Here is a 27,546-nt window from a genome sequence, read left to right on the forward strand (position 1 = left end):
GGAGATTATTATTTCTTTATTGGGGGAATGGGCTTAGGCCGGATTTTAATTCAAAATAGAGGCCATTTAAGCATGTTTTTATACCGAATAAAAAAATGTTACGGTCCGGAATTTTACACTATTTTTTCCCCCAAAACAAGGCTTGCAAGAAGGCCCAAAGTATTTTCCTCAGTGAGGCCATTAAGCCTGCTAATGGTGCAAAATCCACCCCATATCCAATCCAATCCACAGCAGCTAGCAATACACCTCCAAATCATCCCAATCCACTAGCCATCCTATAAAATCCAAATCAACCAAATCCATTTCCCTCGTGAGTCCAAACCAAACCAACCCATTCCTCTTTTATGGGCACAATCCATTCTCCGAACCATTCAAACCCACTTCAAATCCACTTTGGTCCTTGCGGTGGGTGTCGGCGACGCCGGCACCGCCAACGTCTGGGACACTAAGGGTCGCGCCGCAAAGCATGAGATGCATCGTGTGAATCCTCTTGGAGCAAGGAAGGACGGCGGGGAGAGAGGCGCTCATGGTCCTCGACAGCGCTGGTGTGATGTCCAGGGGAAGTGGGGAGGTTGTTGCGCCGCCGGTCGTCGTGCTGTAGTCGTATTAGGTGTCGCAGGGGCGGATGAGTTTGTTGCCGCCATCAGAGCAGTAGACGAAGTTGATCTCCAGGTCCTTCTCGTCAGGTCCGGCGAGGCAGCAACCGTCTCATCGAGCCGGCCTAACGTGACCATGGCTACAATTGATAAAATCATTGCTCACATCATGGATCAACAAGAAGTCATCAAGGCCAAGTCCTCCAAGTGTTGGAATCCAATTCGGCCACTTGATGCACTGACGACTTCAAACTGCCGCCAAATCTACATACGACCTCCGTTTTCAGTCCGTGAGTACTTGATGGAAAGCTCTCGAAGTCTTCTTTCCAACGGATCTAGCCTCATCACCAAACTCCATCTCAGTTGGCCTCAATCAAAGAAACAAGGTGTTGCGTCACCAATAGTGGGCCTATGGGCATGTAACTTCGTCTGGGACCCTGGCCCAAGTGGGGCCCATCTGGGGTGCGCCCCAATATATTGGAGCACGACCCTAGGGTAACCTTGGTCGTCTTCCCTTCTCTATAAATAGTTAGGTACCACTCCAGGGTTTCTAGGGTTTTGTTAGATTAAAGTTTCGCGCGTGCCGGTTAGACCGCCTGTCTGCTTGTTCTTCGGAACCCCAACTTATTGTGTGTATTCATTCCTATTTGCAGTTCAGATTGTTGCTTTTATCTTGTTCTTACTTGTTTCATTGATTTGCTCGCAGGAATAGGGTTGATCTACACCAGCAAGATCAACAACCCATGAAGAGGTGTATCGATCGCTAAGGCGCAACGCAACGTCATGTACGGTTGTAGTCGGGTCGTCAATATTTCTCTCAAATCGTAGTTATCTCAACTCGCCGAAAGATCAGGCCAATCCTAGCCTTGAGTTTCAAGTGGAACTCAGGGTTCATCACATCCAGCGGCAGAGCGCGGAGCGAAGGTGCGCACCATGTCTCTCGCCGCCGGCAAGAAGTTAAGGATTATTAGCAGCAAGTCTTTGGTGAGGTTACTGATCGTATCGTCGACTGCTGCCACCGCCGTTGAAGTCATCTCCGGCATGTTTTTGGAGTCTGTGGAAGTGTAGACGTATGCGCACGCCGATGCCCTCTTTCTCTTCCTCTTCCTCATCCTAAAAAATTTTCCGCCGGTGGAGATGCAACGACACATGTTCTTGCTCTACCAGGAGGTGTTCCTCTTCGGCTGCCTCGGTCTCAGCTCCGGCGGATGCGATGGTGCGGCGGTGATGTGATCATGACTACTATTGATACAACCGTCACTCACATCAATATCAAGTTGACCAAGTGCTGGAATCTGATTCGGCCATGTGCGACATTGCTAAATTCAAATGGCCGCCAAATATGTATACGAGCTTCGTTTTTTACCTGTGAGTACTTGATGGAAAGCTCTCGGAGTCCTCTTTATAACGGATCCTGCCTCATCTCCGAATTCCATCTCGTTTGGATGCAATCACAGAAACAAAGTGTTGTGTCACCTGTAATGGGCTTATGGGCTTGTAACTTCGTCTGGGACCCCAGCCCATGTGGGGTGTGCCCCAATCTGGTGGAGCACGACCCTAGGGACCCCTAGGTCATCCTCCCGTCTCCATAAATAGCTTGGTACCCCTTCAGGGTTTCTTGGGTTTTGTTAGATTAAAGTTTAGTCTTTGCTACTTGCTTGTAGCGAGCGTGTCGGCTAGACCGCCTGTCTGCTTGTTCTTCGGAACCCCAACTTATTAGTTGTATTCAATTCCTATTTGCAATATCAGATTGCTTTTATCTTGTTCTTACTTGTTTCTTCGATTTGCTTGTAGGAATAGGGTTAATTTGCACTGGCAAGACAAACAACCCACGGAGAGGTGTATCGATCGCTAAGGCGCAACGCAACGTCTTGTACGGTTGTAGTCGGGTCGTCAACGTTTCTCCCAAATCATAGTTATCTCCACTCACCGAAAGATCGGGCCAACAATAGCCTTGAGTGTCCCGAGTGGAACTCAGTGTTCATCAGGTGGCGCCATGCATGGCCTCTCCGCCACTGTCGCCGCCGCTGCCAAGTTCAGGTCATGCGCGGGTAGTGCGGCCTCTGACGAGATGAAGAGAACGGGAGAAAAGTGGGAAAAGCAATCGGATTCGGTCCACTAAAGGAATCCATTCAACCTACATGGATTGAATCCATTTTCAACCCGAAATCACCAAACCAAATCCAGTCCACACCAATCCACTTCTTTGTGTCATCCAAACCAATCCAGTCCATTTGAAGCAGCAACCCATTTTCGTCCAACCAAAGGCAATCCAAATTAGAAAGGAAAAAGTACATCGAAGGTCCCTCAACTTGTCATCGAGTTACAAAATCGTCCATCAACCACAAAATCAGATATATGACATACCTCAAATTATAAAACCGTTCACTTTAGGTCCTTCGGTGGTTTGACCCTGGTTTTGTCCAACATGGTGGCTGAGTCAGCATAGGACCCAAGCGGGCCCGCATGTCAGGATGCCACGTATCACACTCTCCCTTTCCCCTCCTCTCCCTTCCTCCTCCTCTCTCTCTCTCTCACTTTCTATCTCACTTTTCTCCTCTTGCACAGGCTGGTCGCCGGGTAGGGAGGACTGAGGAGGTCGAAACAAGATTTCGGCAATAATAAAGGGGGTGGCTGTCAAGCTAGGAAAGTGGATGGGTTTGGAGACAAGGAATTTTATACAGGTTCAGGCCTTCTTATTAAAGAAGTAATACCCAACTCCTGTCCGGGGATGATTCCACCGAGTGTGTTATTGATTGTATGATTGAAGAAAAAAGAATCGTGCCCCAAGAGGCACACGGACCCTCCTTATATAGGGGAAGGGATCCGTAATACAAAGTACAGTCCATATACTAACGGAATATGGGATTACAGATAAAATACAATCGTAACCGACTAGGATCCCAGGTATTTTCTTGACATACAAGTTTAGAATCTAACCCGAGTCCTCATAAAGATATTCTATCTATATTTGGTACCATATATCCGACTAAAGTATAACTGTCATGCAGATATGGGGTATCCATAATCTCCACAGTAGCCCCCGAGACCTTCGCAGTTGACGAAACAACCTTCTCGAAACAAAAACCAGTAGTCCGAGTGCTTTAATTCAACTTGCTCCAGCTTGTCGAGTACTAAAAATCAAAAACTGTGAAGGGCGAAAATAAAACATGGTGCATCGAGTAGATGCACCTAATTAGGTGTAGCCCCCGACTATTTGATTAGTTGAAAAACTAAACATATAGTCAAGAACCGAGTGGTTTTATAGCGAAGCACGCATGGTACTTAGTAAGATACCCAGCCGACTGCTTCTCAACTTGAATATATCAAGGACAAAAAATACAAGAAGGGCCGAGTGACAAACACTCAAAAGGCCCAAAAATAGATATATTTGGTAGGATCCGAGCAAGAAACTCTTAAAATGATCCACCAAACATAACAGAAAATCATGGTAATTAATGAGTCTAACAACCTAGGCTGTGACCCTTACCATAACCAAAATAAGCATATAACATGCTAGGAGAATGACTACTAATAAACCAGTCATCTTAAATTAACCCAACAGCTCTTGTAGCCTAAAAAAGCTTACAAAAATGGTATAACACCTTTCTGTCGGGCACCTTTTCATGTGCATCATAATAATTCCAAAGAATTATTGAATCGCGTTAAAAAGGATTTTAACAGCATCGGGCCACATCATTGTGAGCACATATTGCTAAGGCAAAAAGCGCCTAAGTCCCTAGGGATCACAACGGGCCACGCTGAAAACATAATTGGGCTGAAGTACTGTACAGGCCCAGGCCCATTAGTACTCCCGATACCCTAATAATACCGAAGTGAAAAACGTCTCTTCGTCTTCCCCGCCGAGACTCTCGCCATTTTCCCCATCTCCTGCTACAGTGCAAAACTGCGCCGGACAAACTAGGGTTCATCAATCTGCTCCAATCCACCCTCAAAAACTTCACAAGATTTCTCCCCGCATCCACCGCTCCGATTCCCCATCCCTTTCCAGCCATATCTCGAACTAAATCAATCCATCCAGTTCACATTCATGGCGGAAGAAAGAGAAAGCTTCGAGAGTCAGTGGGCGCCCTCCGATGTGACGGAAGACAATCTGAAGGAGATGGTGGCACACGGCGTTCTTCCAGCAAAAGAGATCATCGGGTGGCGACCGGCATTTGGTGAGGCTTTCCCGACCCCCGATACACACGAAATTATGGTATTTGCTCATTTCTTCTATGGCGGATTTTCTCTTCCAACTTCGAGATTTTTCCGGGGCATTCTGAACTTCTACGGGATTAGCTTGCATCACTTGAATCCAAACTCCATAGTACATATTGCCAATTTTATCCACGCTTGCGAAGCTTTTCTGGGCATTAGGCCTCATTTCGCCTTGTTCCGCCGCATATTCTTCCTCAAGCCCCAGCCAAACAAAAACAAGCCGTGCGTTGTTGGGGGAGCTGGTTTCCAACTCAGAGGAACCTTGAGCCAAAAATATTTCTCCATGCCCTTCAAAACCTCGAACAAAGGCTGGCATGCGAACTGGTTCTATGTTCAGAATCCTAAGCCCGCACTTCCCGAGTACTGCTGTCTTCCTCCGGTTTACCAGGACACATGGAACTCATTGCCTATGGGAGATGAAGCTACTCAAGCAGTAGAACTGATGGAGAGGATGATAAAGCTGAAAGAACAGGGTCTTCAAGGAGAGCAGATCACCCGGCACTTTATCAAGTGTCGGTTAGCTCCAATCAAAGAAAGATCACGCACAGCTTTTGAGTTTGATGGCAAGCATGATCCAAATCGGGAAGATCCAGATTCTCTTGACTTTAAGGTCATGAAAGAAAGAATGTACAAAATCTTTTCAAACGCTATTGTTATCAGCTATTCACATCTGCTGCCCGTTGTGCCATTCAACGCATTCAACCCTCCTCCACCGGTATGCACTCAAACATTTCACCCTTCCTCAAAATATGATCTTGCTTTCCTGTTGAATCAATTAACAATGAAAGATATTACACCCAGGAATTTGCTTTGATGAAGTCGGATCCCCCAATCGCTCAACGCCGATCTCCCCGCCACCGAACTGGGCAAGGGAGCGGAGGACCAAGAATTCGGTCTGAACCTCAACCAAGTGCTTCTGATCCAGTCGGCCAGTCAGACTCTCGAAAGAGGAAGCTGGTTTTAAGTGACGACGAAGCCGATGATACTACCAGGCGGCCTGGAGACCGAGAGACAACCAAGAAACTACCAAAACAGGCTACTCCAAGGAAGAAAACCACCAGTCGCCCTGCGCCAAAGATCAGGAAGTCTTCTAGGTACAACTCATATAACGATCTCTCTTGCATTAATGTGCATCCAATGCGGCAATAACACTGATAATCAAATTTGCAGGAAACCATCTGATATAGATCCGTCTGGGAAAGATTCTGACCCGACTAGCGTGGACGCAAGTTCTTCCAAAGAAATCGGGCCAACTGCCGAGGACCGTCCGAGTGACAATCAGCCGGCAACCGATAACGTAGGATCCGGTGATCAACCCCCGACTGGAAACCAGTCGGCCGAAGCCGAAGCCGGAGTTAATCAGGAGCCCCCGACTGGAAACCAGTCGGACGCAGGGCCAAGCCAAGAGATTCCAGAAGTCGGAGCTCAAGCAAACAGCCTTCGCGGTCAAGACGCCAGCAATAACCAGAGATCTGGATCTCCTTTAAAGGCATCCAAATCCACTCGTCCTCGTCCATAAATCATTACGGGTAAAACACTTTGTCTGAAACCATGTCGACCCAAATAACTCTGACCAATTGTCTAACCTCTGTCAGTGGATACATTAGGGCCAATGATCAGTGATGAAGAAGAAGTTCCCCTCATACAAGCAGCTGAGGGTTCACGCCCTCCGATTCTGGTCAAGTGGTGGGATGACAACATGCAGCCTCAAGGGATCGTGATAAATAAGCAAAAAGAGGACGAAGAGTTATGCCTACTGAAGAAGGCACTTGGTCAGGCAACCCGTATGGCAAATGTAAGCCCTCTGGTACCTGATCTTGACCATCTTGTTTGCCATTTAATCCATGCGCTAATTAAACTGTCTTGCAGAGGATTCATCTTAGGAACGAAGCTAAAACGGCAACCTTAGAGAGGCTAGTCCCTCATCTCGGGACCCTCGAAGCCACCAGGAGTCTGCTGCATGAAATAAAAGAGCTTTCCAAGAAAAATGAGCATGATCTGAGGAATCGAATTGCCGAGCTCCAGGAATCCAATTTTGAACTGAGTGGCTCATCAAAAGGTTCGCGCAAACTCTGCCCAACTGATTCATACTGTTATCTTTGCGATCTTGATTTACAGTAATCAATGTAGTGCAAGCTGCCAAGATATCTCAGTTGGAGAAGCAAATTCAAACTCTGGAAAACGACAAGGCAGAACTGGCAAGACAAAAAGACCTGGCTTTAAAGCAAGTTGAAGGTATCAACAATCAATACCTCAAAAGCCATTATCTTCCATATGCTGACTTATTAATTTGAGTCTGTCGATGTAGACCGCAAGATCAAATCTCAAGCTCAATTCGACGTCCTGGTTGGCAAGATCAAAAAACTTGAAGGAGCCCGAGATGAGGTTGCTAACGCTGCTGCCACAATAGTTCAAGCGATGTTCCTCAATAACAACGGCCCTAGTGCACTTGATGCTTCTGAAATTTTCGACAAGCTGAGAGTTGCTCCGGATATATATTTCAAGAACATCAAAGAAGCTGGAAGTATGGGAGCAAGCATGGCATTGGCGATGACTAAATCCCTTTATCCGAGAGTTGATATTGACGCCATTGATGGCTTTGCAGACGGGACGAGCGAAGAAGCTGCTCTTGACCTCATCAGTAATGCGCAGAAAGCGGCTGACAAAATTGCTGCTGATGTAGTTGAGAGATTTCAGGACACCGATCTTCGACCGACTGGTCTTGATATTTCTGATGACGAAAAGACTGATACTGATTAATGTACCGATAATCTTGATGATTAATGATGATGGAGGCACAATTTGTACAATACTGATGAATTTATGCTGTGCTTGATATCTTAACTTAGCTCCTGATTTCTTAAAAGTTTTTGTCAAACCTTGTTGAGCCTAAAACCCGCAAAAGTTGTTAAAAAACTTTCAGTCCTCATTGACTAAGCCGAGAAATCGAACAGGGCAATGATACATCAAGTAAGCAAATTGAATTGATAAAAATCACACTCCATTATTATTATAGTAGCCCCCTGACTGAAAACTTCGAGGAAAAACTTGAAGTTAGCAGTCAAAGAGGAAAGATACAAACGAAATGCCTAAGCGTAAAATCGACGAAGGTGTTCAATATTCCAAGAATTGTTGATGATAGTACCATCTTCGCGCTTGAGTCGATAAGAACCTGGCCGAGTGACTTCAGCAATTATGAACGGTCCTTCCCATAAGGGAGATAATTTATGCCGATCCTGTGTTGTTTGAATTTTCCTCAGAACCAGGTCACCGACTAAAAAGGCTCGCAATCGAACATTCCGATTATGATAACGACGCAACCCTTGCAGGTATCGAGTCGATTGAATTAAAGCTGCTTCTCGGGTTTTTTCTAGTCGGTTGATGTCGTCTACTCGGCCCTCTTCATAGCCCTCCTCGTTGAAGTTCCGAAATCGTAGTGATTCAAATTCCACTTCACTCGGCAACATTGCTTCTGCGCCATAAACCAAAAGGAATGGCGACTGGCCGGTAGCCCGACTAGGAGTAGTGCGTAAAGACCAAAGTACGGACGGCAGCTGATCTACCCACTTGCCAGCATAGGGGCGTAGTCGGTCGAAAACTCGTGCTTTGATCCCTTGCAGTATCATGCCGTTAGCGCGCTCAACTTGTCCGTTACTCATAGGGTGTGCCACGGAGGCATAACAAATTTTAATGCCGAAGTCTTCACAAAAGTCTTTAAATGTTCCGCCAGTGAATTGAGTGCCATTATCAGTGATGATCCGATTAGATACCCCAAACCGATGCACAATGTTGATGAAAAAATCTCTAGCTTTATCTGCTGTGATCGTGATAACCGGTTTAGCCTCAATCCATTTGGAGAATTTGTCGATAGCCACGAAGAGATGTGTGTAACCGCCGACTGCCCTTTTAAATGGGCCGACCATGTTAAGCCCCCAGACCGCAAACGGCCAGGACAACGGGATGGTTTGCAACTCTTGGGCTGGCAAATGAGTTTGTCTGGCAAAAAATTGACAACTTTCGCATGTCCGCACAATCTTATCTGCATCGGACACAGCTGTAGGCCAGAAAAAACCTTGCCGGTAAGCTTTGCCGACAATGGTCCGTGCAGCAGCATGATTACCACAAATACCAGAGTGTATATCCTTCAACAATTGTTTCCCTTCCTCCAAAGATACACAGCGCTACAGTATTCCTGATGGACTTTTCTTGTACAGCTCAGTCTCATGAATAATGTAAAGTCTGCTGCGCCTGGAAATCCGCTCGGCTTCATTTTTGTCTTGAGGGAGTTCTTGTTTGCTCAAAAACTTTATAAACGGTTCTCTCCAGTCGGCTTCAAGCATGCCTACACCTTGAGTATCCATGGCTTCAGTTATCTCCTTTCTGGGTACGGTCGGTTCGTAAAGATGTTCGACGAACACATCTGAAGGAGCTGCTTCCCGTTTTGAACCAAAATTGGCCAGTCTGTCGGCTGCCTCATTATTATGTCGGAGGACATGGGTGAGCTCGAGTCCGTCGAATTTATCTTCCAGCTTACGTACCTCTTGTCAGTAAGCGGTCATATTAACATCTAGACATGACCACTCTTTCGTGACTTGATTAACACCCAACTGAGAGTCTCCACGGACAATTAGTCGGTGAATACCTAGAGATATTGCAATCCTTAGTCCATGGAGTAGGGCTTCGTATTCCGCTACGTTATGGGACGCAGAAAAATATATCCACAATACGTAGCTCAATCTTTCTCCAGTCGGGGAAATCAAGACGACCCCAGCTCCAGTGCCTGTAAGCCTCTTCGACCCATCAAAATGCATAGTCCAATATTCCATCTTTTCCTCTGGCATGTCTTCTTGGCACTCGGTCCACTCGGCAAGGAAATCAGCTAGAGCTTGTGACTTGATCGAAGTTCGTGGTTGAAAGATATATCCAAAGACATCAATTCTAAGGCCCACTTCGCAATCCGCCCATTTGCTTCGCGATTATGAAGTATATCCCCGAGTGGAAACGATGTGACCACCGTGACCGAGTGACTTTGAAAATAGTGAGATAATTTCCTGACGGTAATTAAGACACCATATAATAACTTTTGAACCTGAGGATACCTTGTCTTGGAGTCGGCTAAAACCTCGCTGACAAAATAGATTGGTCGTTGGACTTTTTGAATATGGCCTTCCTCTTCACGCTCGACAACCAGGACCGTACTTACAACTTGGGAGGTCACCGACACATATAATAGTAGCAGTTCTTGTGGATGCGGTGAAGCCAATACTGGTGGAGTGGTGAGGAGTTTCTTGAAGTCTTCAAAGGCTTTTTGTGTTTCGGGTCCCCACTGGAAATCGTCAGTTTTCTTCAGCAGCTTGAAGAAGGGCATCCCCCGCTCGCCGAGTCGTGAGACGAACTGGCTGAGCGCCGCCATGCAACCAGTCAACTTTTCGACGTCTTTTTGGGAGCTCGGCGGTTTCATATTGAGGATGGCGTTGATTTTCTCTGGGTTGGCCTGTATGCCTCTCTGAGATACCACAAATCCGAGCAACTTCCCTGACGGTACTCCAAAGATGCACTTTTCCGGGTTTAGTTTCATCTTGAAAGCACGAATGCTTGTGAAAGTTTCTTCTAAATCCGCAATCAGGTCATCCTTCTGCTTGGTCTTGACGACTACATCATCAACATAGGCTTCAACATTGCGACCGATCTGAGTTGAAAAACACCTTTGAATCATGCGTTGATAGGTTGCTCCTGCGTTCTTCAATCCAAAGGGCATGGTGATGTAGCAGTAGGCCCCAAAGGGTGTAATAAACGAGGTCTTCAAGCACTCGGATTCTTTTAGTAGGATCTGATGATATCCCGAGTAACAATCCAAGAAGCTGAGTAGCTCGCAGCCGGCCGTTGAGTCAACCACCTGGTCAATGCGAGGTAACCCAAAAGGGTCTTTGGGACAAGATTTGTTGAGGTCGGTATAATCGACACACATTCGCCATTGCCCCGTCTTTTTCCGAACCAGGACTGGGTTAGCCAGCCAGTCGGGATGAAGGACTTCCTTTATGAAGCCTGCTGCTAACAGCTTGGTTAATTCCTCCTTGATCGCATCCTTCCTGTCTTGTGCAAAACAGCGGAGTCGTTGCTTGATGGGTTTGGCGTCTTCCTTAACATGTAAAGAGTGCTCAATCACCTCTCTGGGGATACCAAGCATATCGGATGGTTTCCACGCAAAAATATCTTTATTATTCTGAAGAAAGGTGATGAGCGCGCTTTCCTATTTACAATCTAACTCAGCGCCTATTACAGCAGTCTTATCAGGATCGGAGGGATCTAGGGGAATCTTTTTCGTCTTGGCATCACTTTCTTCGGTCTTCGTCAGCTTGGTTGCAGGCACTTCTCCCTCGCCTGCCGTGGTTGCAGACAGTCGGATCTCTTCGCGAGCAAGAGTAGTCTCGTGGGTTTGGGCCATCTCGCAGCTTTCTTTGTCGCATGTGACGGCCTGCTTGATGTCGCTCCATAGTGATATGACCCCTCGAGGACCAGGCATCTTCATTATCATGTAGGTGTAGTGTGGGACGGCCATAAATTTGACTAAAGCCGGTCGTCCAAGTATAGCATGATATGCTGTCTCGAAATCGGCAACTTCGAAACAAATATTTTCTGTGCGAAAATTTTCCCGAGTGCCGAAGGTAACTGGAAGAGTGATCTGACCGAGTGGTGTAGCTGACAATCCTGGGATAACACCGTGGAAGGGTGCATTACTCGGCTTTAATTCCGTGCGAGGAATCTGCATATCGTCCAGGGTCTTAGCGAAAAGGATGTTGAGTGCGCTTCCACCATCGATGAGAGTCCGTCGGAGCTTGACATTACAAACCACTGGGTCTAGTACCAGGGGGTACCGCCCCGGGTGGACCACTCGGTCGGGATGATCCGAGCGGTCGAACTTAATTGCTGTTTCTGACCACCGAAGATACTGGGGCGTGTTAGGCTGAACCGCATTGATCTCCCGTTCTGTTAGCTTCTGTTTTCTCTTGGACTCATAAGCCAGGGGTCCGCCGAAGATGTGATTAAGTTCTTTGCGATGATCTTGAAAACCAGTCGGGGCATCGTCTTCATCATCTTTCTTCTTTGATGTGCCCTGATCTCCGTCTGCAGGTTTGCGTGCGTTCATGACGTATTGCTTCGCGAACTGTTTGCAGACGAAGCAATCTTTGGCCACGTGGTTGGAATTGGGATGATGCGGACATTGAGAGTTCATTATCTTGTCGAAGGTGTTGACGCGGGAACGTTGTCGAGAAGATGGAGAGGTGGTCGCCACAAGTTCTTCGGGCTTACTCTTGCGATCCTTGTGGTTGTTACTTCCACTCCCCCCTGCAGTCAGCGTGTCCTTCTTTGGCTTCCAAGTGGTGCCCGACTGTTTGGACGCGGTGATAGCATCTTCGGCTTTGGCATACTCGTTGGCTTTTTCGAACATCTGCTTAACCGTCTTAGGAGGTTTACGTCCGAACTTGCCGACTAGGTCCTCGTGGCGAATGCCTTTAGTGAAGGCGGCGATGATGACATCGTCGGTGATGTCGGAGATCTTGTTGCGTTGCTCGGAGAAGCGTCGGATGTAATCTCGAAGGGATTCTCCAGACTTCTGAACGACGTTGTAGAGATCAAACTGTGTGCCGGGGCATTCAAAGGTGCCCTGGAAGTTGGCGATGAAGTGATCACGAAGTTCCGCCCATGATCCGATCGTGCCACGGGGTAGTCCGTGGAGCCAGGATCGGGCGGAGTCCGCTAGGGCCACAGGTAGATAGTTTGCCATGGCCTTGCTGTCTCCACCTGCTGCGCGGATTGCGAGTCCGTAGACGGTGAGCCAAGACTCCGGATTGGTGGTGCCGTCATACTTCTCGATTCCGGTCGGTTTGAAGCCGACTGGCCAATCCACTCGACGCAAGTCATTAGTGAAGGCAGCTACTCCATCCACGTCGTCGTCGTAGCGATTTGGTGAATGACGGTGACCTCGTGCTGCATGGCGCTGGTTGATCGTGTCACGAAGGTCGACTGGACACTGGCGAGGTGGAGAACGAGGCCGTTCAGCTCGGCGCTCCCTGTGACGTTCGGGAAGCGAGTGAACAGATCGTTCGTCATGACCCCTGCTCCTGCGACTAGATCCTGTGCCGGTGATGCTGAGGCTTGGCTGATGATGAGGGACTTGGCTACCAGTCGGGGTGCGGGTGCTTGCGGAGTTGGCTGGAACCGAGGCAGCGATCATGGTCTTCGTCTGGTTCAAGATGTTGACAACATGATCGGCTTGGTTGAGGGCGTCTTCCTTGAGGAGGGTGTCGAGGAGAGTGATTGCTGCAACCACGTTCTGCTGGGGGGTGCGAAAGATCGCTGTCCCGTCGACGTCTTGTTGCCCAATGAGCTCTCTCGCTCGGCGCCCAGATTCCAAGGCGCGGTGCCGTCGATCTTCAGCTTCCTTTGCAATCCGTTCGCGATCTTGTTGTTCACGCTATAGTCGTTCTCGCTCCTGTCGCTGTCGCTCCTCCTCCTCCAGTCGGCGACGTTCAGCTTCTTGCCGTGCGCGATTTTGTTCTGCTTCTCGGGCTCGGCGCTGTTCTTCCATTTCGTTGTCAGCCATGAATACGCCGAAGAAGAGGGGCGTGTAGTTATCCTCGTAGCTGTCGTCGAAGTTGTCGAAGTCGCCATGGTCGTAGTGGTAGCCGAAGTCGTCGTAGTCGAGGATCTCGGTTGGTCGGGAACTGACGCCGGGGGAGCTGAGGTAGCCATCCAACTCTTCCGTCGAGACTGTCCCAAGAGGTTGGAGTATAACGCCAACCTCCCTGGATCTAGACTGGATCGGGGCCGGTGCCGGAGCTCGCCTAGATCTCCGAGTGGGAGATGTTTTGGCTGTGAAGACGGCGGCCAAGTCATCAGGAAGTTTCATCAAGATTGAGGGATAGGACCCGTCGTCTTGATCTGATCGTGGGGGAATAGATTGGATCTCGTCCGAGTGGCTTGAAACCGACTCAGGAGAGATGATCTTGGAGTAGGCCTCGGCCGAGTTCGGAATACCGAACGGCACGGGGATCTGGTTTCTCCCCGACTGGTTTGAATCCGAGTCAAGGAGAGAGATCTTGCCGAAGTCGTTGGTGATGAAGTCGAGACTGCCGAATCGGAACGCCTGCCCGGGAGGGAAGGCGAAGTCGTCGATGCCAGAAACGAAACCCATCGTACTTAGTCGGCGAGAACTTGACGCCTCCCCTACCTGGCGCACCAACTGTCGAAACAAGATTTCGGCAATAATAAAGGGGGTGGCTGTCAAGCTAGGAAAGTGGATGGGTTTGGAGACAAGGAATTTTATACAGGTTCAGGCCTTCTTATTAAAGAAGTAATACCCTACTCCTGTCCGGGGATGATTCCGCCGAGTGTGTTATTGATTGTATGATTGAAGAAAAAAGAATCGTGCCCCAAGAGGCACACGGACCCTCCTTATATAGGGGAAGGGATCCGTAATATAAGCTACAGTCCATATCCTAACGGAATATGGGATTACAGATAAAATACAATCGTAACCGACTAGGATCCCGGGTATTTTCTTGACATACAAGTTTATAATCTAACCCGAGTCCTCATAAAGATATTCTATCTATATTTGGTACCATATATCCGACTAAAGTATAACTGTCATGCAGATATGGGGTATCCATAATCTCCACAGGAGGACTGAGGAGGTCGCCAGGGTGAGACGAGAGAGGAGGTCCGACGGAGCCAGCGAGTTGGTTGGGGGCGAGCCACCCACCTGAGGACGAGCTCCCGTTGGTTGGGGAAGGCGGCGGCGGGGAGCTCCCATGCGCCAGTTGCTTAGGCTATGGACGTCCACGAATTGGACTGCGTGGTTGACGTTCTTGCCGCCGCCGCTGTCGTAGAGGCACTACCCTTGAATCCAATCTATGTATAGCCCGGCCGGACTAATCTCCTCAAGCCGTATACCCACGTCGTCGATCAACCATGGCGTCGTCGATGGCGGCAGCCGCTGCTGCAGGCTTGTCTCTTGCGCCGACCGCGCGCGTCTGCGCGGCGGCGCCGTGGTCCTCGCGCGCCACTCCCTTCGGCTAGCCGTCGTGCGGCACTGGCCGTGTCGCTGTCCTCGCCACCGGCCGCATGGCGGCGCCGCATCGTCGTCTCTAGCTGCTACGATCATCGTCGACAACCATGCGCACGCGCGTGCCATCCTGCATCGCTAGCAATGACCACAACCACTCCAGCAGCTCCAACGTGGAAGCGGATGAGAGGTTGGCGTTGTGGGCGGGGATGAGCGTCGATGAGCTCGCGGAGGTCAGGAACGCGACGCCGCCGTGGTTCCCGAGCATGGAGGAGATCATGGAGTTATCATGGTAGTTATGCTCGTCAAGGACATCCACAAAAATAATACTTGGTATGCGCCGTCGAAGTAGTCAGACCACCTGAGCTCGTCCAGCACGCCGGCATAGTGGTCCATCATCGCGAAGGGGTTGGCGTGTCCTAGGTCCAGCCACGGCAGGTTAGTCGCAGCGACATTGGCGCTCTGCTCGGCGTCGGTCGTGGCGGGGCTGAGGCTGGCCATGGATGATGGATGTGAGCGTGCTGGAACTAGACGCCGAGGGGACGACGACCGCCAGTGGTTCGCCGCATCCGGCCGTGGCCTGCTCATGCTCAGGCGTGGTGGTAGGCCGAGAGCGTCGTCGTCGTCGTCGTCGTCAATGAGGGCGCTGTCGCCATCCCGTTCCCGGCGACCGCCACCGCCGCCGCCGCAGGCCAGTAGTCGTCGAGCGGCATCTTGGCATCTTGATGCCGTCCACCAGCTACATTGCACCCACGAGCGGCGCCTGCTGCTGCACGGCCGCCGTTGCCGTAGCCGTCGGTATCAGCCTGGCGTCGCCTTCAGGAATCAGGAGCGCGCGGGCCTGGCTCTGTCGTTGCCCCTTCTCCCGCGTCATCACTGCCGAGCGGCGGTTCCCTCGCTCTAAGAGGAGAAAAGTGAGATAGAGGAGGAAGGGAGAGGAGGGGAAAGAGAGACCCAGATGACGTGGCATCCTGACATGTGGGGTCCACGTGGGTTCCACGCTGACTCACCCGCCACGTCGGATAAAACCAGGGTCAAACCCACCGAATGACCTAAAGTAAACAATTTTGTAAGTTACATCTGGTTTTGTGCTCGGGGGACGATTTTGTAACTCGATTACAAGTTGAGGGACCCTTTGGTGTACTTTTTTCAATTAGAAACCAGTCCATTTAGCCCTTTCCCATCCAGCCCATTAGCAAGCTTAGAGGCCATCATACCCAAACGGAGAAAAAAAAATATCTAAGCAGAGGGCGTGGTGGAAGGAATATTTGGTTTCGACAATGTAATGGCAGCCCGGCATCCACTATCTACTTCGGCTTGGCTTCGCGACTCGCTCGCTCTCACCACAACAACCAAAGCTGAGCTGACTCGCTCCGGCCACGCCGCAAATGCTCACCTCCTCGCTCCCGCCGCCCACCGTCCCGGGCTCCAAGCCCAGGCCCGCGGCGGCCACCTCCGTCTCCACCGCTGCCACCGCCGACGCCGCGGTCGCTGGTGGCCGGAGCGGGAGCGGGATCGGCCGCCTCTCCGCGCTCATCCGCTCCCTCTGCTCCGCAGGCCGCACCGCCGAGGCCGCGCGCGCCCTGGCCGACGCGGGGGACGCTGCGGGCGTCGTCGCCTACAACGCCATGGTCGCGGGGTACTGCCGCGCAGGCCAGCTCGCCGCCGCGCGCCGCCTCGCGGCCGCCGTCCCGGTCCCGCCCAACGCCTACACCTTCTTCCCCGTCGTGCGGGGGCTCTGCACGCGGGGCAGGATAGCCGACGCGCTCGAGGTGCTCGACGAAATGTCGTTCAAGGGGTGCGCGCCCATCCCGCCAATGTACCACGTCATCCTCGAGGCCGCGTGCAGGAGCGGCGGTTTCCGGAACTCGGTGAGGGTCCTCGAGGCGATGCACGCGAAGGGATGCACTCTGGACACCGGCAACTGCAATCTCGTCCTCAATGCAATCTGCGAGCAAGGGTGTGTGGACGAGGCTGTGGGGCTGCTCAGGAAGTTGGCATTCTTCGGGTGCGAGGCCGACATCGTTAGCTACAACGCGGTGTTGAAGGGATTGTGTATGGCCGAGCGGTGGGGAGATGTGGAGGAGCTCATGGATGAGATGGTTAGGGTGGACTGCGCGCCCAATATCGTGACGTTCAACACCCTGATTGGTTATTTGTGCCGGAATGGGTTGTTTGAGCGGGTGCATGAGGTCCTTGCACAGATGTCGGAACACGGATGCACACCTGACATCAGAATGTACGCGACTATCATCGATGGGATCTGCAAGGAAGGGCATCTGGAGGTTGCGAATGAGATTTTGAATAGGATGCCTTCGTATGGTCTCAAGCCTAATGTTGTTTGCTACAACACCGTGTTGAAAGGCCTGTGCAGTGCTGAGCGGTGGAAGGAAGCTGAGGAATTACTGTCTGAGATGTTTCAGAAGGACTGCCCCCTTGATGATGTGACATTCAATATTCTTGTTGATTTCTTTTGCCAAAATGGGTTGGTCGACAGGGTGATTGAACTTCTTGAGCAAATGTTGAGCCATGGATGCATGCCGGATGTCATCACATACACAACTGTAATCAATGGATTTTGCAAAGAAGGGCTTATCGATGAAGCTGTCATGTTGCTTAAAAGCATGTCATCATGTGGATGCAAGCCAAATACTGTCAGTTATACTATTGTACTAAAAGGTTTGTGCAGCGCCGGGAGATGGGTAGATGCTGAGGAACTGATGTCTCAAATGATTCAACAAGGTTGTCCTCCAAATCCTGTTACATTTAATACACTAATCAATTTCTTGTGCAAAAAAGGGTTGGTTGAGCAGGCCATTGAACTTCTTAAGCAGATGCTAGTGAATGGATGCAGTCCTGACTTGATTAGTTATAGTACGGTGATTGATGGACTTGGCAAAGCTGGCAAGACGGAGGAAGCACTCGAGCTACTAAATGTGATGGTCAATAAAGGGATCAGCCCAAATACAATAATTTATTCATCAATAGCTTGTGCTCTATCTAGAGAAGGCAGAGTTAACAAGGTTATTCAGATGTTTGACAACATTAAAGATACCACAATAAGGTCTGATGCAGTGCTCTACAATGCTGTTATTTCTTCGCTTTGTAAAAGATGGGAAACTGATCGTGCTATCGATTTCTTTGCTTATATGGTGTCAAATGGATGCATGCCCAATGAATCTACCTACACTATGCTTATTAAGGGTTTAGCTAGCGAGGGATTAGCAAAGGAGGCTCAAGAGTTGCTGAGCGAGTTGTGCTCTAGGGGAGCTCTAAGGAAGCACTTGATGAGGCATTTTGGAATTGTATGAGCTGATAGTTATTACTGGCTTACTGCCAAATGCCAGTGCCTAATGGTTTTGGCATTGCCAGCACAAACTTGCCTACTTGAAGCTACGACAGCTCATGATGGTTCGTAGGTGAAAGCCTATAAGAGAGTTCCTTTTTTTTACCACATCGTATAGCATACCTTACAGCTTTCATGCAGTTTATTACAGTGGCATACGTAAGTTGACAATCCAACATTGTCTCAAGACATTTCTTTGCTAGCAGCATCTTTCTTATTAATGTTGTTGAAGACACTGAGAATTCAAATTCATTGGAGCTTTCAGAGCTTTGTCATTATTGCTAATTGATGTATCAGAAGGATCTACTTAGCTGTTTTATGAATATTGTATCAGAGTATTATCTAACTTTCCAACATTTCATTACAATAGTAGGAGAAACCGTCTTACATATAGAGCAATTGTACTCAAGAAAATGGAAAGCAGAAATGCGAAGAGAATCTGACTAGTGCAGTAGATAATAATTACAAACTTCCCATTGAAATATTGGGCTTTTTGGAGATTCAGAATTTAAGGCCAGGTGAGTTTGTTGCTTTTGTGCCCAAACTTCATGCTGGTTGTTTTGGCCATGCCATCCTCCATCTCTAGGTATCAGCTCTCCTTTCTTCTGGGATGAGGTGAAAAGCAATTCCTCACCCATTTCCTTTCCTCCTCCTGGTTCTGGACTGCTGGTTTGATGGAAGTAGTAGCTGCTGCAGCAGCAGTTTGCAGTGTGCTCAACATATCAGGCTATGAGGCTTCCGTGCCAGTGACAATCGTGAGTTCTCCAATACTTCTCCTTATTCTTGCCTCACTGTATTGTCCGTACTTGTTTTGTGGACAAAGGGATTTGCATGAATTATATACACAGTACTTGTGGCTTCTGTCTGTCTCAGAAGTGCACTAGTTGAACAGCTGTAATTGATGTTAACTAGAGCTAATTTCTGTTCATTTTTTTTTTCTGAAATGTACTAGTTCATGTAGAATTTGTGCTCAATAATCTGAAATCTGATTTCAGTTGACCGTTTCTACAAGGTAATACCTGAAAACCTGGGAGCTCAATTCAGTGGACTCTTGCTGTTAAACTATAAGTTTGTTTTTTTTTTCCTGTAGTCAGTGCAATTCTCTGATGTAGCCACTGAGAACGAGTACTTTGTTACTTTCTCTCTGGATGAGAACTCTAAAACACAAGGAGTTGACTCTTGTTTGATCATTAATCGTATATTCCATTGTGACTGAACATGACTTGTTGAGTTGTTTCAATCACATGATTCATGCCCCGTCTTTATAAAAAAAGGTTTAATTATATGTGCTATACTATTCGGCAAGGCGAGCAGCACATTATCCTTTTATTACATTTTTATGGTCATACTTAATTCTGGAATTAAGCTGAAATATCTGCTCTTAATTTTGCAACACTTTGTAACTATTTGTGTAATTATACATGCTTAAGTACATCAATAATTTTTATTCCATAGACCAATGGAAGAAAGAAAGGTGAATTTGCTGTAGTATCTATCATTTTGCAGATCAGTTCCACTATTTGTTTTGTTCGCAATGTGCTATGGGCCTATTTGCTCCAGTTTTGTAGACTAGTCTTCAGTTGTGTCATTATTCATTAATCTGCACACCAGAAGAATTCAAAGTGTTGCAAAGAAATAAATTATCGCCACCCACAAACATGCTAGAGATAAGATTTGACTGTTGATTTGTTTTTCAAATGAAGTAACCAGAATATTCAAAATTCTGTGCTGTTGGGTACATGTTATATTAACCTTTTAAACTAAACAGTGTTGTAAGTTGAATACGTTTTTATGTACGAAGGGTGTTGTATTTATGTTCTCCTGCTTGGAACATGTTCTGAAGTCCTCAAAATCTCAAATCAATGGCTAGGCTGGACAAAATCATCACAGAATTCTTCACTTCTTAGCACTGCAGTTGCAAAGAATTTTTTGTATTTGCAAAGCAAATTAATATTTCTATAGGGGAGTTTCAAATTGATCCCAGACTCCCAGTATCATGTGCTCACTTTTGACTCATTAACCACCTATGAGTATCGTTGTGATCCTCCTGTTTTCTGAAAGTATATTTGGTAATTGTTACTGCACTGAAAAGCCTAAGCAGCAAATTTTTAGATAATGGATAAAAATCCAACTTCTATATCCACTTGTGAATATATACAACCAAAAAACCTGGGCAGCACTATTGGCGAGAATAGCATCTGTGCTCTGTGCACTATTGGTTCGCCCATTGGCAGAACAATGAATGTTGCATTACCGAAGACATCTACACAACTATCGCAATTCGCATCATTCGTGTGTTGGAACTTGATTTCCTCAAATACTAAGCTGTGGTTCCAGTTTTCTTTCTAGTGATTCTGATTTCTGATCATTGCCTTAGTCTTTCAGTGGTCATGGGAAACTTAATTTTCTAAATCATTGTTATCTACGCCCATTTTTTTTTTTCAACACCACTTTTTTTTGGATGGATCAACACCAAGGCTTAAAGACCGACATAACATCCGGTTTGATCTTGAATGCTCTGGGAGGGCAATAACCAGGCAGAACCGATTGTTTTGTTTATCTGAAAACGATCCCGAATGATGTTTTGCACAAATCCTACAGCATTGCGACAATGCAAAATTTAGTCACCTTTGTTGTCCACAAACCAGTCAGAGCGTGATAAAAATCAAATCAACACTTCAGTTCAATGGAATGCTGCCAACATCATCCAGTCACCGGCTCAAAGCAGGATTAACTAGGGACGCAAACAGAAAACGGCTCCAGTGCAATAATACCAAAGTGCCCGATTAAAATGTACGCCGATGTCTAATGTTACAAACTTATTATTTCTTGCTCAACTCCTCTTCTAATGGTACCCATGGCGACAAAACTTTTTGAGCAAGCGAAAAATGTTCACTCCAATACTCCCTCCCTAAAAGCTGTCATTCTAGTGTCACCTAGGCCTCAGTAAAATGTCATGTTACAACATAGGCTGGGCGTGCACACGACGTTCAACAAAGATAGCACAAGCAACAGTTCAAAAAATTTTCATGCCAATTACACCAAAGTTGCCAAAACTATTTCATCATATGTTGTGATAGGGCACTTGACCAACACTTGTTCTTACTGCAAAAGCGGAAGGAAAAAAAAACAGAAAACTGTCACTTTTATCTGTGCAAGAGTAAGCAATGTAAAATTCCATATCCAGTGTGGAATCCTAGAGTGCCTTAACCTGTTGAGGGGGCTGCTGTGGCGCTGGTTGTTGATAATTCCCGTATCCAGGATATGCTGCATAAGCGTACATGGCAGGATCTTGAGGCGGCCGAGCATAACCATATGGATCATATCCTTGGGGGGGATATCCATAATAGCCAGCATTCCATTGGTTCTGGTCTTGCTGAGGCTGCTTGAAAATTCATTAAAGAAACTTAGTTTTGTTTATTTTACTTTATTTCTGCAGTGGTGGGTACACTAATTGCATACAAAAGCTACCTGCTTGTTTCCAGGGCTACGACCCCATGAAAGCCTTATGCTCTGACCTCCTAATTGGCTTCCATTTAGCATCCTTATGGCCTCCTCAGCTGAAGCCCTGAAGATATGAAATACATGACTCAGAAAAGAAATCAAGGGAGCGGCGAGTTGATTCAAGATCAAAATACATAATAATCGTTTAATTTTGCACAGTTCCTTCATGTGGGTTCAAATTTCACACTGGAACCCTATGGTCCTACTTAGTGCAAGACATATGCAATTGGATGCTCTACTGCAAAGAAATCTAAGCACGATATGGTTACTTAAGTGATGGTGCCAGCAAGTTTATCTGCATTAAATCATACTGAACTCAGATACCTATTGGAATATTGAACAAATCCACAACGCTTTCCTACAGGTATCTTGACGTAGACAAGTTCTCCATATGGACTGAAGGCTTGTTTCAGAACCTCATCAGTCACACTTGGATCAAGACCACCAACAAATACCTGCAAGCAACATAGCAATTGTCCAATTAAACAAGCCTTTGTGGTTATCTTAAAAATAAATAACTATGTACTCACAGTAGTATTGTTTGGATCACTATCAGAATCTGTTCCTTGTGTATTCTGGTATGTAGCTGCAGAAAACAGAAACAAGAGTAAGACTATGCATGCCAGATATAGTTGAATATCAGCATTAACACCATAATATGGAACTTGTTATCTTGTGTTCTGTCAAAATTTGTTATCTCAACAGATATGGATGGTAAAAATGCAAGTACACCACTTGGCTATGAGGCTATCAATGTGCAAAAATACGCTATTATGGCCCTGCAATAGTCCTAGCAGTATATAATTTTGTACAGCTAAAAATTATAACATGGCACGAAAAGAGGAATAAAAGACAAACTTGTACGACAAGAACATAGGAGCAGATAAAGTAATAGAGTACGACAAAAGACGATCGGACTAGGGGTTGATGTTCTTTCTATGTTGATGATTCAATGTTATGGATAATCAATGGTGTGGTAGATATTTCTTTTTCAAAGTTAGTAATTACAGCACACCTTCGATTATCCATTTGTGGTAGATATTTCTTTTTAAAGTCAGTAATTGTGGCACACCTTTGATTATCCATTTAAATATTGAATCACTTTGAGCCACATATTCTTACCAAAGTTTCACTTTGGACCACCCTTACAATGTGTTTTTCACTTTGGACTAGGTATTGTTGCCAAATGTTGCACTTTGGACTAGGTGGCTCACATGTAAGTGACACATGGACAATAGAGGTGGTTAGTCTCATTGACATGTGGGCCACCTGGTCCAAAGTGATAAGACTTGGCAACAATACCTAGTCCAAAGTGAAACTTTGGGAAGAATATGTGGCCCAAAATGCAATTTACTCTAAAAGGAACATCAACCTATGTCAGATCTTTGTCTTAGTCTGTTTCCCTAGGTTGCCCAGATAGGTGATACACATATATGCCGCTACAGTGCTGTTATTTAACACCAATATGATGATACACCAGTATGTCCAGTTCGAGCACCCAATGTATCCAATGGAGTAAATCATGCTGGAGATAACATGAAATGATATGATGACATGGCATAAATGTTAACTCGCAATAGTTTTGGCTGCTTGTAAAATAAGCTATTCATAGAAAACAGTGTTGGAGAAGGCGCTAAGCGCTAGTTGGGCGCATGGTTTAAAAAGCGTTGCCTAGGCGACGCCTAGGCGTGTGAGCGCCATCAGGGAGCAGAGCGTCCCCACCACTTACCCTTCTACACATCTTGGATCCTAATATCTCATGAAATCAGGTAGACACAGGCAAGGTGGGGGTCAAGGGTGCATGTGCTGTTGGGAATTTATGCATGCTGGGAAGGAAATCACGTGAAGATAGGATGGAAATCGCATGTGCGACAATTTAGGGAGAGGGAAAGGTGAAAGGTGGAAAGAGAATAGAGAATAGGTGTGCCAATTTAGGGAGAGGGAAGGGTGAAAGATGGAAAGAGAATAGAGGGCGGGCATAGATTGGAAACATAGCGACTGGGAAAGATGGAAAGAGAAGATGGTTGTCTCCCTCCTGCTGCTCCCTTCGTCTCCAATGGATCTGTCTCCCTGCTCTTCCTCGCCCATTCATGTTCTTCCTCTCTTTTGCCTCATATATCTCTAGTCGCCTTACCCTCGCCTTAAATGCTTAAGGCGTCGCCTAGGCAATTGAGCAGCGGTGGGTCGCCTTGCCTCGCCTTGTCGCCTTAAGAACACTGGTTGGGTGGCAAGGTGCCGACTAGCGCCTAGCCCGCCTCAACGGCGCCTAGGTTCCCTTTCTAAAACAATGGGATATGGAGGAGAAGATGAGAAAAAGGAGGGAAAGAGGGTGAGAGGCTTGGATGAAAGGAAAAGATGGTGAGAGATTAAGAGGGAAGAAGAGAAGGCCAACCCGTCGCCGTGTGCCCTCAACTTGGCCGCTGCTGTCGAAGAATAAGTTGCACCGTGATTGTGGCTGATCCGCCGGCTGTGAAGAAAGAGAATAAGGAGGCTAGCAGGAAAGAACCTTTAGGTACTGTACTTATGGGCTGTACTCTTTCCCTTCGGAACCCTAATTTTCTTCTGATCCTTCCATCTACTCGACACCGCAACGCGTGCCGTACGCAGCCACGCACCTCCTCTGCCACATCTGTGCCTTACCATCTCTCTCCTGTGACCTTTTCTCCCCACGAGCAGACTGGTCGCACAAGGCGCCCGCCTCACGGTCTCGACGCTCGCCGAGGCGGGTCACCCACCTAACTTGCCACCTAGGGGCAAATCGTGGCGGCTGCCCTCCGCCTAGCACCAAATCGCCGCCTAAGCGCTGCCTAATACCGCCATTTAGAACAGTGATAGAAAATCATGTCCATTCATACATAATTTAAAAATAGAAGTATTGAATCACACCTGAGATATCTTATGTCACAAAAGAACCCTTACATAGCAATTATGAAATGGCAAATATGAAAAGAAGATAAATGGGATATCAAAAAATCACTTACAAGTATCTAGAAAATCAAAGCTGCACCAGGATTTTCATCATTAAGGAAATTACCCAGGAATGTCTCATAAATATATCCAATACATATCAATATCGGTAGGGGGTGTTGTTCGGATTCAAATAGTTTATATGGCATCTGAATTTGTATGGGAATGAATGTGGGAAAGCATCCATCTTGTAAAACATATATGAAACAGGATTGTATCTGATTATATACAGATATTAAGGCATGCCAGATAGGTGCCAATTCAAATACAAATATACACAATACCAAGGTTCGGCAGCCATAATATCAATTGATAATACGTATACATTGCATATGATCTCCAGATTTGGCATATTATTTATGCACTTTTACTGCATAAACAAGATCATTATCATGGTGGACTACAGTTTGGCATTTGCTATATTCATTTTGGTACATCCTCAATGAATTAATGTGTTTGGCATAGTCTATGCATAATTGGATGGGTTTAGTAGCCAAATAGACATAGACAGGTTTCAACGAGCATCTTTGGTTAAACTTCATCTCTTTATTAGGATTTGTTCAATCTAAGCAGTTATTAGATTGACATTTGTATTGATCAGAAAATTTGATTTTATCTGTAATCATTCTATATCCAGTGTGTTGAGACTTGAGATACTATATGTGAACTTCCAGGTATCTCAACTCTCAAGGTTACATACATAGTAGTTTCCTTCTCAGATGATATATGGTAAAAAGACAAAGAGAAGTGAATATAAATTTTTCCTATCACATATTCAAATCCCTCTGCCTCCCTCCTATTTCCTCTCCTTTGTTTTGACCCCAACATACTCATTTACTACTTGGTGGTAGCACGCATACAGTCACAGAGGCAGTCTGCTAGTTAACGCTTCCAAGTCTCCATATACCATATGCTGGCCCATCTGATCCAACTGGTTGACCAAACATTCCAAATTGCAGATGTTGCAGTTTTTAGTACAGCCACACTAAAACATTGCATATCAACTAAACTACCTAACTATCGAAGTGACACTCTAGACTTCGACCATAACCATCGAAACAAGGAACACGGTCCCTTCTTTCCAAGCAAACAATGTTATGATAAACAGCAAGTAGCACAAAAATGCTTGATCTATTGCGAATTATCATATCATCTCACTGAATAAAATGTTTACATTTCTAATGAAATATTCAAAAGTAGGAACTAGCTGTGAAAGAAAGCTTTACCACTTGGTTGTTGTTGGCCACCTATATTTTTCTTGTTGGATGCTGGTCCAATACGCATAGGCCTGCTAGAACAATATTGTCCATTCATTTCAGTCATTGCACGTGTCTGTTCATCCAAATCTCCAAACTTAACAAATCCATAGCCTTTTGAACGACCAGTACTTCTGTCAAAGACAACTTTTGCACCCTTAACTGATTGGTAATGGGCCTTGAATGTATCTTGAAGAATTAAATCTGTAACATCCGAGGCGAGATCCCCAACAAATATAGTATAATCTGAGCCATCATCTCCACGCTTCTCGCCAGCACCACTTGTCGCCCAATTTAATTTGAAAACCTGATTACCATTAGGCATCATTTGACCATTATAGCCTTGCAGAACTTGTTCGGCTATAGCATGGCTGCCAAATTCAATGAAACCATAACCCTCAGGTTGCCCAGTTTGCTTGTTCCGAATTATCTTTGCTGAGATAAGCTGATCAATGACCAATGTCAACAAAGCGTTAAAAGTAAATCCCAAATCTGAAGTGAACAGTTCAAGCAATTACAAATTCAGGCAGCAAATTTGTTCAGGTGTATCCAAAACAAGCATGCTAAAAAAGACTGGCATTTTTTTTCTCTATGTAAGAAAAACCATTGCCCACACACTAACACAGCATCAGAGCATGTGGTATTCATGGCACTCTTAACTTAGAAGACCTCTGCTTCCTGTATAAATCTAGGTAAACATCCAACCGAATCTATCAGCACACCCATTCCCACCAGACCTAAAATTAGAAACTGACTAAATAAAGGACGGAACTTCAGTGTCCAAATCGGGTAACATTGATTTATCATATCAAAAGATCCTCTTTTTACTGAGCATCCAAACATAGCTGATGAAAAGTCCCCCTTTTTTACCGAGCACCCAAAAGGAAGCTAGTGATATTACTCTTGCCAAACACAAAGTATAATTTTGTAACCAGAAACACAGCATCACCATCAACAACAACAGCAAAAAAAAGGTGGATAAGGAAAGGCGCGTCACCTCGCCGGCCTGGGAGAAGCAGTTGTACAGGTAGTTCTCTTCCATCCAGAACTGGAGGTCGCCGATCCACAGGGTCCTCACCTCGTCCCCTGCTGCGCCACCAGCCGGCGCCGGCGGAGGGGCAGCCTGCGGCGGCGGGGGCTGGCCCCACATGGCAGCGGGTGGATGCGCCCCCTGGAAGTACTGTGGCGGCGGCGGCGGAGGGCCAGCCTGGAAGTACTGCGGAGGAGGCGGCGGCCCCATTGCCCACTGCGGCGGCGGCGGCGGCTGCATCATGGCGGCGCGGGAGGACGGGGGCGGCGGTTTAGGAGTCAAAACCCTAGAGAAGGGGCAGCACAGCAGCAGCAGGGCCAAACGGATGAGATAAAATCGTGGAGAGATGCCCCTAAGGTTGTCCCAGCCGTCCAATATGGGGTAGACGGATCGGATTACTTCTTTACTTATTTGAGATTGGGGTTTCAAAAGAAAAGGTTGTTCACCCTGGCTTCGGTTTTTTGAGATTGGGGTTCCTTCCTTGCAGCAATATGTACTGACTACAACGCATATATACATCATCCCTTTATCTTAGAATACATGCCTTTTTAGTGTTA

The 27,546-nt window shown here is 46.8% G+C and overlaps 2 protein-coding genes across 3 annotated transcripts; one reads left to right on the forward strand and one right to left on the reverse strand.

The window, feature by feature from the left end:
- Positions 1–16,184: 16,184 nt before the first annotated feature.
- LOC127766709 (pentatricopeptide repeat-containing protein At1g09900-like) lies at positions 16,185–19,575 on the forward strand. The gene has a single exon (XM_052291831.1). It carries the CDS (start codon positions 16,275–16,277, stop codon positions 18,195–18,197), a length of 1,923 nt encoding a protein of 640 aa, XP_052147791.1. The 5' UTR covers positions 16,185–16,274; the 3' UTR covers positions 18,198–19,575.
- Positions 19,576–20,993: 1,418 nt separating this feature from the next.
- LOC127766710 (RNA-binding protein L-like) lies at positions 20,994–27,313 on the reverse strand. 2 transcript variants are annotated; one of them, XM_052291833.1, is made up of 7 exons: positions 26,957–27,313; positions 25,930–26,404; positions 22,267–22,322; positions 22,061–22,191; positions 21,704–21,800; positions 21,444–21,617; positions 20,994–21,337 (listed from the first exon to the last, which is right to left on the reverse strand). In XM_052291833.1, exons 1-7 carry the CDS (start codon positions 27,230–27,232, stop codon positions 21,335–21,337), a joined length of 1,212 nt encoding a protein of 403 aa, XP_052147793.1. In that variant the 5' UTR covers positions 27,233–27,313; the 3' UTR covers positions 20,994–21,334. The 2 variants fall into 2 exon arrangements, with proteins under 2 accessions (XP_052147793.1, XP_052147794.1); XM_052291834.1 differs by having other exon boundaries at positions 21,444–21,614; positions 26,957–27,307.
- Positions 27,314–27,546: the final 233 nt, after the last annotated feature.

Source organism: Oryza glaberrima, chromosome 3 (genome assembly GCF_000147395.1).
Source record: "Oryza glaberrima chromosome 3, OglaRS2, whole genome shotgun sequence".
Classification (NCBI taxonomy): Eukaryota; Viridiplantae; Streptophyta; class Magnoliopsida; order Poales; family Poaceae; genus Oryza; species Oryza glaberrima.

Bases quoted from the DNA above. Each gene is read 5' to 3' on its own strand.
- LOC127766709 (XM_052291831.1), top strand. From the start codon at position 16,275: ATGCTCACCTCCTCGCTCCCGCCGCCCACCGTCCCGGGCTCCAAGCCC.
- LOC127766710 (XM_052291833.1), bottom strand. From the start codon at position 27,232: ATGATGCAGCCGCCGCCGCCGCCGCAGTGGGCAATGGGGCCGCCGCCT. The intron at 22,192-22,266 runs GTGAGTACATAG...TGTTGCTTGCAG, and splicing joins GTGATCCAAACAATACTACT to GTATTTGTTGGTGGTCTTGA. The intron at 21,618-21,703 runs GTAGCTTTTGTA...TGAATTTTCAAG, and splicing joins GTAGCCCTGGAAACAAGCAG to CAGCCTCAGCAAGACCAGAA.